The sequence below is a fragment of the Marmota marmota genome, unplaced genomic scaffold (genome assembly GCF_001458135.2).
Source record: "Marmota marmota marmota unplaced genomic scaffold, marMar, whole genome shotgun sequence".
NCBI lineage: Eukaryota > Metazoa > Chordata > Mammalia > Rodentia > Sciuridae > Marmota > Marmota marmota.
The window spans coordinates 5698719-5720727 of NW_026000240.1; the positions used below are offsets into that span (position 1 = coordinate 5698719).

Below are 22009 nucleotides of genomic sequence, written 5' to 3' on the forward strand. Positions count from 1 at the left end.
GGGGGCCACATGGTTTGCTGGGCTAAAGCACTGAAGGGCACGATGTTTGTAAAGAGAATTAGAACAGAGCACAGGCCATTCTAGTCAGTCTCTCCCCATCTCAGGACTTTGCATGCCCTGCACATTCTACAGTTATTCCTAAGAACTTTGATCCGTTCCCAGCACATAATAGGTGCTCATTAAATATTTGACTAAGCAGATTAAAGGGCTTGTTTGCAATACTCCATACTTTGGGGCAGAGGATATTGTGGCCAAATATAAGGTTTATCTTTTTCTTCAGGTAATTTTTATGTTTACTATGTTGTGACCCATTAATAAGTCAAAATATTGATTTACAGAGTGAGATCAATATGAAATAGAATGTGTTAGGATTCAATACAACTCAAAATCATGCAAATATTCGAAATTATAGATAATTTCAGTGACTTGCAGTAGTAAGTGTAAGCATTATTGTGTGAAACTTCAGGAAAATCTTATTTTGAGGTGAAGTATAGTTATCATAAAACTTTTTATTTATTCTGTACATGTACTGGGCTAGATGTATGTACTTAGTTAAGTTGGGGTCAGAAAGGTTTGAAAGGTCTCCTGAGAGAAAGCCTTTCATTCAGTTGTAAGTACTAGTCCTTGACATGCAGAGGCCTGGGAAGAAGATAAGACATTGGTATAATTGGATTTCTAAGTGTAAATGGGAGTTAATTTCCTGTATTGTAGGGATCGAGATTATGAGGCAGCAAGAAATCCTGGTCCATCGGCAAAGGGACATTGTAAGAGAGAACAGCGGAAAGGGGGAACTGTCACCCACCAATGGAGCTAGTGCCCACTTCATGCTGCGTCTCGTGGATAAGCACACCTGAGGGAGTGAAACCAATTAGTCAGTGAATACTTTGACTCACCACAGGCCAAAGGAGCTCAAGAACACAAGCTCAGACTTATACTAATGTCACAACACCAAGGTGTGAGTCAGCAGAGTTGATATATCTATTTGGTTCAGTAGGCACAATGCAAGGGCCCGTGATACTTTCAGAAATCCACAAAAATGTCTCTGACCTTATGCTGACCCACCAGGACCTATCAGATTTACTGAACTATTCCTGTCTTGTGCCCCTCCCTTCCTGTACTTTCCATCTGGATATTAGTAGTCTGAGCATTCCACGATGCTGTCACGTTTAGTTGTGGCTTTTTATCAGCAGTGGCCACTGTTTAGCATTATATCCCCCACATTTGCCCTTTGGGAGAAAAGTGCTTTCTACCAAGTGACAATTTTCCAAGTAATTTTACCCAAAAAGGAGGAAAATGACATCTTTATTTAGATTGATGATAACTATAACATTTACTGACTAGATCATTAATCCTAAGTGCACCACACTCTGCTTTTCAGCCTTGCCCCGAGTCAACCAAACCACTGGAGAACAAAAGCAAATGAGAGTAGGTCTGTGCTTTTTTATTCCAAGTTGTTGGTGCTGGGTTCAGATGCCATTGGCTAGAAAGCCCCCCCCCCCCCCAAAACATACAGAGTCTTTGCCATCCAAATATAGACAAATGGCGGCAGCAGCCGAAGTTGGAAGACCTCTGTCAATGGAGCAGCACCTGTGGCCTCCTCACCCTCCTCCACTGGAAGGAATGTCTGGTGTTGCTCCCTGTAGCCTCGGAAGAGCGACTCTATCCTCCCGCCATCCCAGCATCCAGGTGTGCCATCTGCACTGGCTTCCCATCAGCGTTGGCTCTGGCTTCTTGGCCTACAGAACTTTGGATGAGGAGACGTAATGGAAACCAAAGCCAGAAGGGAAAAAGCTAAGGAATTATGGGAGTATTTCAAAGATTATGTGGGATATTCCCAAATCGATGGCATTAATTTAGAGACCATGTTCTGTGGTGGGAAGAAGAGCAAAGGGTGCTGAGGCACCCAGACTCAGTGGCTGGCTCTCGAGGTTCCTGCCTAGGTGACCTCAGGCAAGGAGGCTTCTTGCAATCTGAACATGTTTCCTCAGCCTTAAAATATAATTCTTAACTCACATGATTGTTTGTAGAAATAAAATAATGTATGTGAAAGCACCTAATATACTATCTAATTTGACCTACGTTCTCAACAAATGGTGTTTGAATCTGAAATTTATCTGAGTAAGTTAAATAAAAACCAACTCGACCATCCAATAGATACTGAGTTATCAAATTAGCAAAATGACTGCTTAATTCCTTTGGCTTATTTATACACATGGCTTTAAAACTGTCAAAAGCGAGGCTGCCAAGGGAAATACACTGTGTAGTAACCTGAGAGTCCATCCATCTTAGCTGCATAGGAGGGCATCCACTGAAGACTGTCCCATTGTTTTCATGGAACAGTGTCAATACCAGGGAGTAGATATGGTAAGAAGGCAAACTTAGGTTCAGTGTTTGGCAGGTATAGTGGCTTCTTGTCTGCACAACTCCATGAGATGTAATCCACCTGTGCCCATTTGTGCAGAGTGCAAACACACTGTAGTCAGAGCCCTAGCTCAAGCTCCCACATGGCATGGGCTGGTTTGTGAAGGAAGAAGTTCCCTGCAGTGGAATCTGTTCAATTTGACGAAAAGGCAATATAGGTCAAGGATGCTGATGAGATGGCTCCTACTTTGGGTAGGAATCTGACTAAGAAGGCTTTTTCATTCCAGATTGGTTTATCAAACACTTATGGAACATCCATTACATCTCAGATATAGACCACACTCCAAGGACAAAAACATGAATAAGACATCATGCTGGCCCCCAAGGAAGACGGCAGCCCCAGCACTTAGTCACACCATACTTCCTAGTGCACTGTAGCATCCTGACATGATTCCAGCTGTGTCCTCCTGCTAGTGGCAGCTGGAATTGTATAGTTGTGTCTACTGTCTGTGAGACTATAAGTCTCTCCTTCTTGAATATATAAACCTGTTCCTTTCCCATGGATTTGATGTCCATACCTGTGGACACACAGTTGTCCACCCAAATTCTCAAATTTATTTGCTCTCAACATAATTCATCTGCATCATGAAAGAGAAGCTGAGAAGTTTTCAGTGCCACAGAAGGATATTTTGATCTTGGAAAAAGCTATTAAGAGGTTTTCAAAAATCATATACTTGTTTTTACAACTAGATAGGTATAAATGAACAATGGCTTTTGAGAAAGAACCCAAAATGTTATCTAAAAGTAATGAGGTACTCTGGGTATGCCTGATAGTCATAAAATACTACAAATATACTTGGACTTTGTTCATTATCCGTGACAGAGTCATACAGGTCCGTCGGATTTTGCGTATTCTTTGAAGGAGGCACAATTAATGAACTGTGTCCACGGGTGTAGATTCCAGTAAGTACTCGCACATAATACATATGCTTTTTCCCATTTACATCTGGTCTGGAGTAAGTGCTATTGGCAGAATAACTGGCATGAACAGCAAAATAGGTTCCCTTTCCATATGCTACAGCTGTGAAGAGAAAAACAAAACACGTTTAAGAATTTCAATTTAGTGTAGAATTTGACATGTTGGTCCACTATGTCAAATAATGTAAAAAAAAAAAAAAAAAAACAATGTTCAGTTTAAATATTTTGTGTGTTTTTTTTTTTTTCTTTTTTGGTACCAGAGATTGAACCCAGGGTCTCTTAATCACTGAGCCACATCCCCAGCCCTTTTTGTATTTTATTTAGAGACAGGGTCTCACTGAGTTACTTAGGGCCTCGCTAAATTGCTGAGGCTGGCTTTGAACTCACAATCCTCCTGCCTCAGCCTACCAAGCCACTAGGATTACAGGCGTGTACCATGGCGCCTGGATCCATGTGTGTTTCATTTTTAAAAATCAAATTGTCCACCTCGTAGGGCCAGTGAGTCCCTTTAGGATGGAATACAGTGAGTCCTACCCTGAAACTTTGTCTGCAACCTGGTCACCAACCATGGGGAAAATAAGTAAATCCACATTGTCCCTAGTCAGCTTGGGTTCTCAGGGCTGACACCTCCTCTGGAGCAGGCAGATCCCTCACTTCTTACCATTCTTTCCTGCATAACTGCGGTTGAAGCCATTTCCATTGACATATAGCACAGAGCCACCATCTGTTCCGTGGAAGAGTAGCCTCTCATTTTGTACCTGGCCATTCTTGGCATCCATGGTTTTTTTCTTTGCCTGGTAGCTATTCCAGAGATCTGGATTCTGGATCCTTTCAATCTACAAATTAATGAAAAAAATTATTCTGCCAGTGCCAGGGGCACTTGCTAAGTATACAGCCAATGAAACATGATCACTATTTTTCATAAATAAAAATTACACTCAACAGAAAATGACAACTTTCTGCCTGGAAATCTTTTCAGATCCAGTGTTTCATAAAAACAGAAATTGGGATGAATGTTGGTTTGTTTTTTAACATCTGCTACAGACACATAAAAGCAAACTATTTAGGATCTTAAGTACTCATGATAGAAATCTGATGATCCAGTCTGTCCGGTAACTGCTATTTATGTGCATCCAATAATCGCTTCTATTGCCCTGTCCAATAACCTTGCTCTGTCCCTTTGCCTCTCTTGATGCCCCAGCCCTCCTGGGATACTGACTGACCTAGCCATGTTGTAACTGTGGGAAGAACAGTAGAGTATCTAGTACAGAGTGAAGCAATAAAGTCAAGAACATGGTGGAATAACTTTTTCAAAGTGCCTGAAACACATGATTGCCAATTCAGAATTCCATACCCAGCAAAAACTATCCTTCAAAGACGGAAGGCAAAATAAAATCATTGCAGACCAAAACTGGAGATAATCCACCATGACTAGATCAATATTAGAGAAAGTACAGAAAATGATCCCAGTCGGAAGCACAGAAATGAAGGAAGTATTGAAGAGCACTAGGAGGAAAGGGCAAATATGTTGGTCAATGTTAGGAGCAGCAAAAAAGTCAGACAGGGGTAAATAGGGTTTAAAAAGTGGCTGCATTGTCTAAAAAAAATGATAATAAATACACTACATTAAAGTTTCATAAACCAAGGATATACTTTGTAATTTCCAGAGTAATTAAGAAAAGAATTATAATAGGACACACAACCAACAATCTAATAGGGGGAGAAAATAGAATAACAGCAACGATTAACCGAAAAGAAGTCAGAAAGGGACAAAAAGAGCAAGGTACAGATTTGATAAAAATATTTAAGGGCTGGGTTGTGGCTCAGTGGTAGAGACCTTCCCAGCATGTGTGAGGCACTGGATTTGGTCCTCAGCACCACATAAAAAATAAAGAAATAAAATAAAGTTATAAAAATGATTTTAAAAATATTAAAGTGAAATATTTAAACCCAAACATCAGTAAACACATTAAATGCAATAAACAGATTAAGTACTCTACTTAAAAGATAAAGAGAAAGACAAAACTCATATGCTGCTACTAAGAGACACATTTTAAATATATGAGCTAATATATAACTATAAAATGGCTAAAAGACAAAGACTGGATGGGGCTGGGGCTGGGGCTCAGCAGTAGAGCACTCCCTAGCACGTGCGAGGCCCTGGGTTCGATTCTCAGCACCACATAAAAATAAATAAATAAAGGTATTGTGTCCAACTACAACTAAAAAAATACAAAGAAAAAAAAAAAAGACAAAGACTAGAAAAAGATGAAACATTCTAAAACTAACCAAAGAAAGTTGGTCTTGCTATTTTAATTTTGCTAATCATTTTGGTATCATATATATAATATAAAACAAAATTAATGTTATTATAAATCAAATTTTCTTTTTTTAAATGTTTTACTCATACATAATAATTGTACAGAGAAGTGGGTTCACTGTGGCATATTAGTGCAAACATATAACATAATTTGCAATTTCTTTCCCCAGTACCTTCCTTTCCCCTTCTTCCCTCTCCCTAATGCCACTTCTCTACCTACTGATCTTCCTTCTATTTTCATAACATCGCCTTTTTTCTCTTTTTTCCTGTAGCTTTGAAAGGAAACACAATGCTTGACTTTCTGAATCTGGCATATTTTGCTAAACATGATACTCTCCTGTTCCATTTTCTTGTAAAGGATACAATTTCATTTTTTATGGTGGAAGAAGACTTCATCGTGTATATAAGACATGTTTTCTTTATTCATTCATAAATAGGTGTTGACAAACACCTAAACTGATTCCATAATTTCGCTGTTGTGAATTGTGCTGCTATAAAATAGTAATGAATGTATCTCTAGAGTATACTGACTTTAATTCTTCTGGATAAATATCAAGGTGGGCTATAACTGGATTATATGGTGGTTCTATTCCTAGTCTTTTGAGGAACCTCCATAGTGATTTCCATAGTGGCCATACGGTTACATTCCCACCAATAGTGTACAAGAGTTCCTTTTCCCCTGTATCCTCACAGGCATTTGTTGTTACTTTTATTCTTGATGATTGCCAATCTAACTGAAGTTACATGGAATCTGAGTGTAGTTTTTTTTTTTTTTTAATTGTTCGGCATTTTATTCTTATGATTTGTATGCTTGGTGATACTTTTAAAATTAACTGTGTCACAGATAGGCATGTCACATACTTTACAGCTATAATAATTTTTCTAACACTATATTTTTATGACAGTAATTGCCTTCTTTCTAGAAAAATATACATTTTGAATCTAGTGACACTTCATCTATTATTTTTAATATATTAAAGCAGCATATTAGATTATTTTTATTTGTTGCTTTTAGATGTACATGACAGTAGAGAGCGTTTTGACATACATACATACATGGTGTGTAATCCATTACAATTTTGATCCCATTCTTATGGTTGAACATGATGTGGAGTTACACTGGTCATATGTTCATATATGAGCATATAATCCAACCAACAAATGGGCTGAGGAACTGAACAGACACTTCACAGAAGAGGAAATACAATTGATCAACAAATATATGAAAAAGTGTTCAACATCTCAATCAATTAGAGAAATGCAAATCAGAACTACTCTAAAATTTCAACTCACTCCTGTCAGAATGGCAATCATCAAGAATACAGGCAACAATAAATTTTGGCAAGGATATGTTGAAAAAGGTACTCTCATACATGGCTGGTGGAACTGCAAATTGGTGCAACCACTATGGAAAGCATACGGAGATTCCTCAGAAAATTGGGAATGGAACCACCATTTGACCAGCTATCCCACTCCTTGGTTTATACCCAAAGGACTTAAAATCAGCATACTATAGTGACACAGCCACATCAATGTTTGTAGCAGCTCAATTCACAATAGCTAAACCGTGGAACCAAGCTAGGTGTTCTTCAATAGATGAATGGATAAAGAAAATGTGGTATATATACTCAATGGAATATTACTCAGCTTTAAAGAAGAATGAAATTATGGCATTTGCCAGTGGATAAATTTCAAGGTGTGGTATAACTGGTTAGAGCTGGAGAATATCATGCTAAGCAAAATAAGCCAATCCCACAAAACCAAAGGCTGAATGCTTTCTCTAATATGCAGATGCTAATTTACAGGGGGGCACTAGGAAAGAACAGCATTACCTTAGATTAGATAGAGGGAAGTTATGTGAGGGGAGGGAGAGAATGTGGGGATAGGAAAGATAGTAGAATAAGACAGACATTATTACTGTATGTATATATGTGACAACATGACCAATATGATTCTGCAACATGTACACTCATAAAAATGAGAAATTATATCCCATCTATGTATGATATATCAAAATGCATAAATGCATTCTACTGTCATGTATAACCAATTAAAACAAATAAAACTATTTTAAGAAAAAGTCTATAATATTAAATTTTAACAGAAAACATAAATCTGAGCTCATGATTTTCTTAGCTTTAGAAACATAAGGGCCTGGAATCACAACACCTCAGTAGCAGTGAACTCACTCAGCACACAACTCTGCTTTCTTACTGCCGTTCCCCACTACATGCAATCAGGACTTTTAGGGAAACAACTGGTTCCAAGCCTGAGACAGAGAAAGCACAAAGTAGGCATGAGTGACCTTATGCCAGGAAGTGAAGAAATGTTCCAAGTGTAAGGGGAAAAGACATGGAAGCCAATTTCCTACCAGCCGAACATAGGATGATTTTTACATCTAAAGGAATAATCACTCTAATTAAATACAATGTAATAAACCTTTTTTAAAAGCATGAGGGAAGAAAACTTATTCTTTTAAAAACAGCCAGATAAGAAATACAAAAGGAATGCCAGCATTAGAACATCATCTTGTAGATACAATGGATTCAGGCAAGAATGATCAGTGGGTGTTAAAATCAATGGATAAGAGATGGTTGGGGACAACATCATCATTAATATTAGCATCATTAACAGTGGGACAAACTTACCATATGAAACTCCTGATGTGAAATATCATCTATGAAGTATTATAAAAATGTTGATCTGAATTTACCTTAGCCTTTAAATCTAATTCTCAGCTTACCAGAAATAAAGAGTATACAGAAATAAATTAAATGACTATGATGAATCAGACAAACCTAGAATCTATAAGAAAACTGATTGGAATTTTTTCCAAAATACCAAGGTATTAAGTCCAGAATGTGAGACACTCTACAACACAATTGGCTTAAACTCTTCAAAAATTTGATGTCATGAAAAAATTATTTTAAAAAATGCAGGAGTACGATTCTATATTAGAAAATATGAGGAAGATATAATGACCAAATATAGTGTATAACCAAAGTTGGTATAGCAGGGAAATAGGAATAAAAAAGATTTGTTAAGCAATTGGAGAATTTCGAATATGGTGTCTATACTGGATATTAGTGCATTAATGGTAATTTTCTTACATAGTATAACGGTATTTTGTAATTTAGAGAATGTCTTTGTTCTTAAAAAATACGTACTAAATTATTTAGAGTGTCATGATGTCCATAACTTAACTTTCAAATGCAAATGTGTAAAATGGTTGAATCTAAGTACAAGGTTTGTGGACATTAAAAAGTCTTAATCATAAGACATAACAATAATGCAAGATGACAGAGCAGCAATTTTTTATGTTGGTGTTTTCATACTACCAGGAACAACACAGAGGTGTATGTTACAGAGTACGTACTACCTACTTCAGCTTTTATTGGGTTCATACACTAGGATTTCCTGGTTCCTACAATGGGATTTCACATAAGATTTTATTTAAACATTATTGGATTCATTTCTCTGATGAGGTCTGTCCATCCATGGCAGGCCTCCCAGGGCCTACTACAGATGTTGCTCATCAATTAGCACATTCCCAGCTCATCTGAATTTGGCATCTCGTTAAATGGGCCAGTCAGCCACTACCAGTTTTCTGTAATTGGCATTTGGAATGACATTTTGTTATCTCAGAACTAGACCATCAAATAGCTACACACTTGAATCCCATTGTCTTGGTTCCTCATAGAATTGTTTTCATTCAATCAGGCATTAGTTTTGTTCAACCTGTTTACATTAAAGGAGGTTTAAGAAAAGGTGATATAAATTTGATATTGAATTTATCATGAAGATGATGTTAAGGATATTCTCCAATACTTGAGCCACCAAAGAAATCTCTCAGGAGTCAGTCTCAGAATTGTGAAGAGCCATGAGTCTCGTCATCAGAAGGTTTATTCTTTTATTGTGGATGTGAGTCTTGTAACTACTCGGTATTTACTTCTTGACTTTGTCCACTAGGAAACTAGGAAACTCAGGGACAAATGTACAACTGTCTAAGACCTTGTGTTATATTGTGACCTGGCAATATTTAGGTATTATCTTATTTTCTCTACCTTCCTTCTCTCTGTATCCATTTTTTCTTCATCTATTTATTTTATCTAAAGGTATAGTATATATCTTTGTAGGACACTGGAGATCTTTTTGAATCATCATTTGTTTTAACTACATGAATAAACAGAGTGATGGCAGGCAGTAAAGAAAATTTGCAAAGAAAAAAAATGAAAGTCTTATTGGAAGACTCATTATCACAGATGAATGGAAGGAAATCAAAGATCTCTGATTTTCCCAGCAAATGGTGGAATCAAGGACAAAAATGGGGAAGGAAGAGAACACAGAAGTAATAGATGATGAGTTAGATTTAGAAAAGTTGATTTAGCAGTTACACATTCAAGAGGAGAGGTTTTAGGCCACTTGAGTAAGTTCTAGAAACTTGAGTAAAAGATACAGTTTGGTGGTGTTGATTTAGGAATTATCAAGATTGAAAGAATGGCTGAACACAAGAGGGGTAAAAATTTCCCGGCAAGATACAGAGACAGAAGACCAAACTGTGAGTCCTATGAAGGAAAAACAGATTACAATGATAATGAGAGGGAAATTAGTTAAAGAGGGAGAAAAAAGTCAAATATCTTTTCACATAAGTCAGATAGGAACATCATTTCAAAGGACAGTATTAATAATGTTTTAACATAAAAGATGCCAAAATAATTGAGAAGAATAGGGAAAAGGCTACAGAGTTTATCAAGGCAGTTAGCACCCTCTGACCTGTGAACACAGGAGCAAAAGAGCAGAATCCTGAGTGAGGACCCTCCATGCATCACTATCTCATGTTTGCTAGTTATCAAATCCAACTTTGAAGCCATATCATTAAATTTTATTAGCTAGCTTCACAAAGTAAATATGATGTATCTTTAATATTCTAACATGGGATTGTCGTCTAAGATTGTGTTGTAACAACTGACACGAGACTTTAAATTTTAGTAATTGTGGTGCCATAAATAGAATCTAGAATCTAATTACCATAAATATTCTAAGTCTGGTTAAAAAATGAAATAGAAAATGAATAAAAATGCGTTTAGACAGGGCCATGATATCAGTTATCTCTGCCATCAAGAGACATGATGTCAGCAGTTGACTTACCTTCTCTATGACAAACTGTGAGCAGGTCTGGTTAAACTTGCTTGCCACAGTGGTGTATTCTGGATCACTAGGCTGCAGCGCCACCGCACACCAATTCTGCTGCTTCATGTCACTCCAGTACTCAGGGATTTCAACTGCAAAGCAGACATTTGAGGGTTCTGCTGCACATGCCTGGTATGCTTTGAATTAACTGAGTATCATCTGTGCTCTTGTGTTACAAACTCCTAATTCCATGATTCCATTTCCTTATCTTCCTAGGATATTTTTTTTCAAGTGTGGATCATAGACCATCAATATCAGAACCAACTGAATTCTTGTTATTAAAAAGAACAGAAGAGGGGCTGGGGCTGGGGCTTAGCGGTAGAGTGCTCGCCTAGCACATGCAAGGTGCTGGGTTCAATCCTCAGCACCACATTAAAAAAAAATGAATTTGTGCATGTCTCCATATTTTCACAGACACATGTCCAACTACAACTAAAAAATATATTTAAAAAAAAAGAAAGAAAAAGAAAAGGGCTGTAGCTGTGGCTCAGTGGTAAAGTGCCTGCCTGGCATGTGTGAGACACTGGGTTCTATCCTCAGCACCACATAAAAATAAATAAATACAATAAAGGTTTAAAAAAAAAAAAGGAAAGAAAAGAAAGGGGCCAGTCACAGTGGCGCACCTATAATCCCAGCAACTCAGGAGGCTGAAGACAACAGGATCCCAGGTTCAGGCCAGCCCAGGCAATTAGAGAGAAACTATTTCAAATTAAAAAAAAAAAAATTAAAAAGGCCTCGAGATGTAGCTCAGTGGTAGCACCCCTGGGTTCAATTCCTAGTACCTAAGTACATACAAAAAATAACAAACAAACAAACCAAAGAGGCTAGGATTTAGCTCAGCAATAGAACATTGCTGAGCCTGCATAATGAGTTTGATCCTTGACACCAAACAAAACAGAAACCTCACACCTGTTGAATAAGGTCTCCAGGGGTGAAGCCCGCGACTCTTCATCTTAAGTTCTGATCATGCTAAGATGGGAGAACCACTGGTGCACTATACCTCATCTTTAGTTTCTATTCAGCCTCTACTCTGGCACAATTAAACAACACATTATTTTCCTACCTGTCTGAAATAGTTACTATTCTTTTGCTTATGCATAGAATTTGCCAGAACCCTTCCTTGCCATCATCACAGTGTACTCCACATCTATTTTCTCATTGTTTTTCACCATGTCCTTAAGAGGTCAGTGTGGTGTACATTTTGCCATTTGGCAGGTTGTGGTGGCAGACCTCCCTCCTATCCTGACTACTACACATGATTGGTCACGTCATTTCCCCAGCAGGCTCAGGATCTCTGGAATTCATTCATACTCATCTCACAAGAGATGAACATAGTGTATGGGAAGCCAAGTTACTGCTTTCCACTGGGCGACTTAAGTGTCGAGGGCAGGGATGGGGTTTACATGGGACAGGCATTCCCTTCTTGGGGATGGCTCAGGATCCGTGGGTGGCTTCCTGATGTGTGTCAAGGAAACTGCTGCTCAGGACAGAGATGACTTCTGGGAATAGAATTAGGATGCTCCCAGGGTCACCAGGGACACAGAGAGGCCCCCTCTGACCATTCTGTCCTGTTTTTTCCCCCTCTAGAAAATCTTGAGCCACTTTCTCTTTGGGCCTATTTTCTATCCTTCCGTGGCTGATGCAGCCATTACCTCCCCAGCAGAGCTGGCTCTGAGGAAGCTCATAAATTAGAGACAGGAACAAATGCAAGGTTTGGCTATTGGTATCATTAAGATGGGCATTCTCAGACTGTGGGGTCATGTCCATGCTGTGTGTCCATGGCCAAAGAGTAAACTCTTTAAGCTCAGAGACCAAGTCTTTTAGTTTATTCCATTAGGGTTACTGGAGTTTTATCTACTTGAAAATTTTATACATATCCAAATAGTGTTAAGCCCAAAGTAGGTTTAAAATGACAGATGACAAGCATGAAAATCTAACTCACCTTCAGATTTTGTGAGGCGCTGAATAGTTACACTGTGTCCATGTGGATCTGTGGCAATGTATGTGTTCAGATTCACTGTATAGTTCTCATTATTAATTTTGACAACAACGTTCTTATTCTTTGCTCTCCTTGCATCCTCCAATTTCAGACTGGTCATTTTGTCAAAAGGAACAAAAACGTTATTGTCATCATATTGCCATTCTATAAAGTCACTGATGCAATCCGCCCGGGTTTCCTTTTCTTTGGCCAATCGAATGCTCTTGATCATTTCCTCAATTTCATTTCGAGCCTGTAGCACATCTCTGCTAATTCCCAAAACCTCAATTAAAGGTCTCTTCTGGTTCAGGGAAATGGTAATATTTAAAGTCTTCTGTAGCTCATTCAGTTTCTGGTACTCCTTTTCATCAAAGTTTTTGATACACTCATCTTCACTAGTGTAAGAACACTGCTCCTTTTTAATCAGTTCTTGTAGCCAGGAGATAGTTTTGTCCACATTGTTTATATTTTCACCACACACCTGGAAAACTACCAATTCTGTTTTCTTTTCCAAAACCAAGGGATTCCGTTTTTTGGGAGATTGCTTTGAAAAGCCCAAAAATGCTAAAGAGAAAAGGAAGATTAGCTATTTCTCATGTGATGGCAATATTAGGAATTACATATGAAGTAGAAATGAACAACTCACAGGCAAATTTAGACATCATAGACTGCTGAGGGGCAGCCTGAGATCCTTCTCTTTTTTTCATGGTGGCATAAAACACATCCAGGATCTGGGGCAGAAGGATAACAACTTTCACTTTTTTCACAGACTGGACGGATCCTTTCTGGACAAAGTCTTCAATGGCATCCATTGTGCCTTCAGCAACCGTATCTGGGTTTTGTTGGGCTTGTCCTGGAAAAGCAAATAACAAAAAATGACTAGCAGGGAAAAAAAATCCAAAAAAAAAAAAGCTCAGGGTCTGGGGATGTGGCTCAAGCGGTAGCGCGCTCGCCTGGCATGCGAGCGGCCCGGGTTCGATCCTCAGCACCACATACAAACAAAGATGTTGTATCCGCCGAAATCTAAAAAATAAATATTAAAAAAAAAAAGCTCAGGAATAAATTAGGCATTACAAATCTCACAGAATAAATGCCCACTCCCCAACTGTTCATCCAATTTTTGCCACCCACGTACCTTCACCATATCATGGGTCACGACGTTGAACTGTTCTAACAATACATCTGCAAACACTTCTGAAATCCTGGATGCAATGGGGAGTTTTTCCTCCCAGGATGTCAAGGAAGCCAACAACCGAGTAAGGAACAGGGATCCTGAAACCTAACTTCTGGTTTCTGACATTTCTATCTGACCTGTTCTGCTGATCCCAGATCACTGTGTCCTGTTACAGAGTACAAAGTTCTGTCCCTGAGAACTTTTCTTTTTGGTTCACTAGTGGATTCAAAGGATCCACAAAAAGCAGAAGATGCTAATATATGTTGAAACAACATGCTCTTTAGAGAGAAAAATGTTCTTTTTTACTCAGTCATCACTTGATTTTGTGCATGTGTCCATATTTTCACAGATATTTTGGGGGACCTGATTTTATTTTATTTTTTAATGTGTAATTTTTTTCCACGTTGCCTTATTGGTACATTATAGTTGTACATAATTCTGGCATTTGTTGTCATATATTTGTACATGCACACAATATAACAATATAATTTGGCCAATATCATTCCCCAGCACTCTCCTCCCCCACTCCTTGGTTGCTTTCCTCTACTGATCTACCTTTGATTTCCATAAGATCTGTCCCCACCTTTCTTTTTCTTTGGGGGAGTCAATTTCAACTAAGATAATTTTGTATGACACCCAGAACTGTCAGCTAATAGTCATAATCTATAATTCTTTGCACACAAGTTATCCTAAGCCTCCAGGAAGTCTTTTCTCCCACACACAGAAGTGTTTTTTCCTCCTTGAAACACCAGAGTTCAAGGTAGCCCAGTAATCAGATCCATTCCTGCTTTCAGCATGCTCCAGATTGTTTTTCTCAAGTCATGAAAGCCACTGCCTAGGTAAGATCATGAAAAGTCCCTTTCAGCTTATGGAAGTGGTCCATATGAATGTCAGCTGGCCAGGTCACATATTAGGCAATGTAAAAATGTCACCAACCTGGTATGACTGATCAAGGAGCCGATTTGGATTATCCCTAATGATCAGGGACAGAAGGAAACTCCATAAAAGGCTGTGGTTTTCACGTGGTACTTGGAAGAATTTAGATTCATTCATTCACTCTCAATAAACATCTACCATGTCCCATAACAGGATAGATATTCAGCTAGCCACTTATTAGGACACAGAGAATGTGTGTGATATGTGGAATAAACAATGGGGGAAGTTTGGAAAACTTATGCCAGATAGAACTATGTCACAGGGGAATGGTATGTTCAGCCTGGCCTGGACAGGAAAGCACACCAATTTTTGAGAAAGATAAATCTGGAGGGCATAGAGGAGGCACTGGAGTGGGGAATCCAGCTCTAGGTAGGAAACTAATATAAGAGTTTAGGCAAAACACAAGTGCTGAACTAAGTAAGACATAATGAAGGGTAGGGTATAGGAACGAGGAGATATGTAGGAAGCCAAGTCAGGAGGACTATGACCAGCAGAGTTTGTCCTTGACCGTTCCCTTCCTCTCTTTTTCCCCCACATACCTTCACCATATCATGGGTCACATTGTACTGCAGGTGTTCATTTACCTAACTCATTTACCACCAGGCTAGGTGCTCCTGTGGACTGGACTCTTGGTCATCTTTCTATCGACTGTGTCTGGCACATATATATATTTAAACTAATTAGCAATCTAATGAGCATAAGAGTGACAAGGAGTTCAAGGATTCCAGATGGAAAGTAAAGCTTTCACATACCTGGGGATTTAAGGGGGAAGGCAGGATTGAGGGGGGAAGACAATGAATGGGAATTTGGAGTTTGCACTGACTCTCAGGTGTTTTTGATCAGCCATTCCCTCCCCTTATGCAGGAAGCTGTCTTGATCACAGTCACAGGGCAACTCATAAACATCACTAAGGTGGACGCTCCCAGTCACTGTGGTCAAAAGGCCTGATCAGAAAAACTTAGCAGAGGAAAAGTTTATTTGGGGCTTACAGTTTCACAGGTTCAGTTCATAGTTGGCTGACTCCACTGCTCTGGGACCAAGATAAGGCAGAACATTATGGGAGAAAGGTGTGGTGGAGGAAAGTGCTCAGTTCACGGTTGGCAAGAAGCAGAGAGAGAAAAGAGAGGAGCCAGGGACAAGCTGTTGTCCAGGGGCATACACCCAGTGACCAACTTGCTCCATCACCCTCAACCTCCCTATAGTTGGCACCCAGTAGTTCACTCAAATTATTAATCCATCTTGTGGATTAATACAGCAATGAGATTATAACTCTAATAATCTAATCATTACACTTTCGAATATTCCTTCATTGTCTAATGCTTTTGGGGCATGAGCTTTTGGGGTGACATTAACGGTCCCAACCATAACTCTTCCCATCTGGGGGTCCAAAGACCAGCTCAGGTGGTGAAGAAGACAGCCAAAGAAAACAAGCAAGAAGAACCTGCCAACCCTGATTTATTTGTTCAGACCAGTAATGCGACCAGGTCAGCAGAAGAAACAACAGGTTGGCAGTAACTAAGAAATACTGCAATATGTGTATATATTTACACAATACTAAAATGTCCACCTTTCCTTGTTTCTTCTTTTAACTCTACCCAGGGAAGATCTGTGCCACAACTGAGCTGCTGCTTTATTGTCCCAAAGTAACTTAAGGTGAAACACAAGATTAGATATCACAGGGAAATAAAGATGAAGACAGAGACTGGAGAGCCATTAGTGGGTGTTTGCCAAAGACTGATAGATAGATGATTGATTGATTGATTGATTGATGAGATGTTGGCTAATCTTCCAGGAATGGATGATATCACTGGAGAACAAAAACATATAAGGATCATAAATTATAATTTTAGAAATAAAAGTAGTAAAGCGGACATGAAATTCCTTTTAGGAACTTTATGAGCAATGGCATAGAATTACAGAAAGAAAGATATGGATCAAAAGTTTAGAAGAAGGCCCAGAAAATGACAAGGATGATTAAACTTATTGAGAATAAACTTTTGGAGAGCCTGGAACCAGTTAAAACATTCAAACTTAGATTTTCAGCAACAGAATGCTGAAATGCTCAGTGCTCGCTCATTGGGACCCGTCAGACACCATCCTCTGAGATGTCCAGCCTGAGAGTAGGTGCCACTCCTGGCCTGCTCTCTAAGGGAGACCAAGCAGAAATTCCTAACATGACTCTGATTCCTGGGGGGAAGAGCTTGAAGGGCTTCAGTTCACTAATGATAAAAAACCCAAAGCACTATGCTTATCTATAAAGAACCACACAGTCATTGCACAGGTTGAGGAAAATAAGAAACTCAAAATAAGTTGGCTGGAAAAAGGAAGGTGTAGCATTGAGTTTCTGACCCAGGGGTTCTGCTGACCGAGAGGCTTCTGTACAGAGGTTCAAGGCCAGCAGACACAGGCAACCACTGAGTGGAGGGCTGCAGGTGCTCACCCAGAGGTCAGATGAGCCAGATGGAAGCAGCTACACAGATGTGGTCCACGTGGAGGGGACAGAAGAGGAAGTTAAGAATGAAACAATGGAGGATACGCAGGGAAGTGAATAAAGAGAGAGCTGATGAAACAGCCTGAGGGAAAGTCTTTCCTTCCACTCACCTCCTTTTCTTCTCCCTCTCTTTCCCTTCCTTTCTCTCTGACATCCCACATTCTCTTCAATTCTTTTATTTTTTCATTTTTTCCTCTTTCTTTTCTTCCTCCCTCCTTCCCTCCCTGCTTCCTTTCTTCCTATCTTTCTTATTTATTTTTTGAGATGGGGTCTAAGTTGCCCACACTGGCCACAAACTCCTGGGCTCAAGTGAGCCTCCTGCCTCAGCCTCCCTAGTAGCCTGAACTATAAGCACATGCCATGGCACCCAGCTCATTCTTTCCTCTTTAACCACCCCCAGGCTTTGCTCATTCCCTAAGTGACTGCCTTGGGGTGAGGAATCTGTCCACTCCTAGATTAACTGTCACTGCTGTCCCTCAGATTCATTGTGTATCACCCACATTCACACTCAGCACCAGACCTAAGGGAAACTGGACGCTGTGGGATTCAGCATTAATAGCCAGCGGCTACACACCTGTCCCAATGGCTGGGAGGCAAATGGATGAGTAATTCCGTTTCTCACACTCTTGCAAAACACAGGAAACTGACTTCTTGATATCATTTCCACCAACAACATGAATGATATTCTTGCACCTCAGTAATCCACCTTCTGTAATTATATACTCGTTTTTGCCTTGTTGAGCTGGGAAACACGGATGAAGAAAAAAAAAAGATACAAAATTAGATGTTGAAGCTACTCTTTGTTTAGTAAGCAAAAATAAGAAACCCTCTTTGATGAAATTGTGGCTTAATTTCTCTAACTGTGAGATTATATTTTTACTTCTCCTATTCTACCCATTTGAATTCTTTAGTAAACTGTATGATTTTTAAGACTAATGTGTTGTCTTCCCAATCCCAAGACATTCCTCAGCTCTTCAAAGCCTTCCCTATTCAGGCTTCTGCTCATAATTTGGGACCAGAAGATAGCATTTTGCCTTACCCATGAGAGCACATTCCGCCTCCACATTTTGTCCTGCACATTCTAGAATTGCTTTGGAGACACCTACACAAGAAAATCAAGATGGTAACAAATATGAATAAAATCATGACAGTGCATTTGGATCAGAAAGATCAGCTTATTATCTAAACACATTCCTCATTTTCAAAGAAATCCTATAACCTAAGTATTGCTCATAAGAGGAAGAAAAACTCATAAAATAACTGTTGCCAATTATAAGAACACTTGTCAAAATAATTTTTTAAAAAATTAATATCAATAAGCCAAAGTTATCAAAACCAGCTTGGCTATAGAAACCTTCCTTCATAGGATCTATCAGGTCAATAATTACACTAGTGAAAACCATACTAGTGAAGTACCTGCTTTGAGATTAAATGTATTTGATGTTGAATTTACAATCACATCTGCTGCCTCTTTGGTAATATCTCCAGAGGCCACCTGGAAGAGGATGGGGCCAATCTGCATTTCATGCACTCCTAAATCAGGGCTGGAGATAGTCCCATAGAAACCTACAAAGAAAAAAGGTAGAGTCAATAACCAAGTCAGCATGAACTGTTTCTCGAAAAAGATTAGAAAATATAGGACAAACATAGCTCTGGGTTTGACCAAGGTGAACTTAGCCTTCTAAGGATCTGTGTCTCTCACAATTATAATGAAAAACTTAGGACAGACACAAAAAGCCACCACTTGAGAACTCTAAAAAGTAAACAGCAGGCAGACTAGGCAAGGGGGTGAAAACATGTAGAAGCAATCTGTACAGGGGAGATTTTCACATTTGGTTTCATTTTTAAATGTTTCTTTTTTTCTCCCCTAGAGTAAAAAGAACTGTATAATGGGCAGCAAAATCCTCTCACACAATCCTTGTCTTTGCAGTCAAAGGATTGGGGAAAGGGTCTTTGTGGGCTGAAGGCTATGGGAGGGAATCCTCTGTTTTTACACATGTGTGTGCTGACACACACACACAGTTTTAATCCGGGTACTTGCTCAAAGTGACCCCAGTTGCAGAACTGCACATTGGCACCGCAGAGAGCTACAACTCTGAGAGACATTCTATAAAGTGTGGCCAAAAGAATTAGAGAAAAGGGGTCCCCCGTGTTCTGAAAAAAAATGTCCATACACACTCACATAGGTAAGGCACAATGTTTGTATGGAACATTTTTCTTTTCTCTCTCCACTTTGCCCAAGGGCAACCCTGGTGATGAAGAACTGTGAGGCAACATAACAGGTAAACCGAACTCTGAGCGATCCCTGTCCCTGTGGCCAGATGACCTCAAAAATGGGCTCCGCAAGCCAGAGAGTGGAAGGGAATCATAGAAAGGTGAACACTGGAGAAGAGGATCACCTGATCCTATACATGAACTGGAATAAGTCCTGAGCTCCCCCAGAGCTGCCGGTGTGGGGCAAGCCCAAGACAGCCCAGCTAAGTCTTTAACTTTGACTGACCTTAGAACCTTGCCCATTCAGAAGGTGAGACAGAACTCGCAGAATGAACTTGACTGACTGCCCATTAAACAAGAAAAACCACCACCACTCTTCAGATTTCAATAGGACCCAAGTCTCATAACATAATATTCCAAAGGTCCAGTTTACATTCCAAAATTGCTTGTCATTACAAAGAACCAGAAAAGGGCTGGGCTTGTAGCTCAGTGGCAGAATGCTTGCCTAGCAGGTGTGAGGCACTGGGATTCGCGTGAGGCACTGGGTTCAATCCTCAGCACCACATAAAAATTAACAAATAAAATAAAGGCATTCTGTCCATCTACAACTATAAAAAAAAAGAACCAGAAAAAATGACCAACTTTTGAAGATAAAAACAATAAATGTCAATTCCAAAGTGATCCAGATGTTGGAATTATTAGCATCTGCTGTAACTATGATCCATGAGATCAGAGTAAACATATTTGAATGAATGGAAATGATTTGGATGAATGAAAGGACAGGACCTCTTTGCAGAAAAATAGAAACCATACAAAATAGGACCAAATGGACATTTTTGAACTCCAAAATACACTATCTGAAATAAAATTTCACTGAATGTATTCAATAGCAGAGTTGATGGAGAAAAGATTCAGTGAATTTGAAGGCAGATCACTATAAATTATCCAATCTGTAGAGAAGAGAGAAAAAAGCACAGGGTGGGGGGAGGGGACTGGCAGGGAGAAGAACAACTACTCAGAGACCTGAGAGACATGATTGAAAAGTTTTGCGGTCACATGGTTGGACTATCAATAGGCAACAGAAAAGTGCAGAAAAAAATATTTGAAGAAATAATGCCCCCAAAATTCCCAAATTTGATAAAATACATTTTTTTTAGTCTCAAGAAGCCTAAGTGAAGCTGGACGTAGTGGTGCACACCTGCAATGTTAGAGGCCACTTTAGGCACCACATTGAAACCCCATTTCAAAAAAAAGAAAAAAAAAAAAAAGAACCTCAATGAACTTCAAAAAGGATAAACTGAAAAACAGCAGCAGCAGCAAATTTGACAGAGGAGAAGCATTTGGTTGACATGGTCTTTCAACGTGTCTATTTTAGAAAATACATGCTATATTATGCTCTGAAAGTAGTAGTGTTGTCACTACTTAAATACCCACTATATGAATTACAGAATGTGGCCCTCTTTTCTCTTTTACCCCAGATCAGATAAACATGGCCAGTATCTTGCACATTTAGGTGTACTGAAAATAATTATGTTATTTATCACTCAATTTTTTTTTCCAGAAAAATCATCACTATCATCTTCTACCAGTCACTTGGATAGTTACTTAGAAACCAGAAAGCATTTGTCAATTTAAAAGCTTTACTGAACCTTTTGTATCTTCAGCCTTGGGGATTTTGTCATTAAGATTTCCATTTTTCCTTCTGGCAAATTCATCTGAAAATGCCTGGAAATACAAACACAGTTTTGACCATTACCATCCAGTTGATGAATGAGTTTGATTTATCAGGGTTTTTCATCTTGCAAGTGTATATACAGATTTAGAAAAAAAAATGTTGAACAATATTATTTATTTCTTTATGGATTTTTAAAGTTATGAAAATAATACATATAATTCCCTTTCTACAAATGTGTGCTATGAAAATTAACAAAGATATGAACACAGATAAAAATACAAGGATATTCATCAGAGTGCTATTCATAATAGAGAAAAAATAAGTTAAAATCCAATGGGAGGCTAGGCTCAGTGACACATGCCTGTAATCCCAGTGACTCAGAAGGCTGAGGCAGGAGGATGTGAGTTCAAAGCCAGCCTCAGCTAGTGAATGTATTCTAGTGTTGATGAATATGTGAATTTCATTTCTTTGCAAAATCATCACTTTCTTCCTCCTTGTTAAATAAACAACAGAGACTTTTATTGGGGGGGTGGGGATAGAATCCTGGCTGAAGTCTGACACAGTAATGGGAGAGAGATGGGAAGAGACTGCTTAGTGAGGTCTCAGAATCACCAGCCTCCGGGAGTCAGGCAGGTAAAGTACCCCAGTAGAAGTGGACTGATTTGAGTTTGGAGAATTAGAAGACACCTGCC

The 22009-nt window shown here is 39.1% G+C and overlaps 1 protein-coding gene across 1 annotated transcript in view; it reads right to left on the minus strand.

Moving 5' to 3' along the window:
• Positions 1-1420: 1420 nt before the first annotated feature.
• LOC107143242 (protein mono-ADP-ribosyltransferase PARP14-like) overlaps positions 1421-22009 on the minus strand; it is a 49978-nt gene continuing 29389 nt past the window's right edge. Inside the window, exons 9-17 of the mRNA XM_015486866.2 lie at positions 21292-21367; positions 18845-18994; positions 18468-18530; positions 18003-18170; positions 13474-13680; positions 12792-13391; positions 10808-10941; positions 4001-4175; positions 1421-3442 (exon numbers count right to left, since the gene is read on the minus strand). Coding sequence (XP_015342352.1) covers positions 3156-3442; positions 4001-4175; positions 10808-10941; positions 12792-13391; positions 13474-13680; positions 18003-18170; positions 18468-18530; positions 18845-18994; positions 21292-21367 — 1860 coding nt within the window. The 3' untranslated portion in view covers positions 1421-3155. The remainder of the gene's footprint in view (positions 3443-4000; positions 4176-10807; positions 10942-12791; positions 13392-13473; positions 13681-18002; positions 18171-18467; positions 18531-18844; positions 18995-21291; positions 21368-22009) is intronic.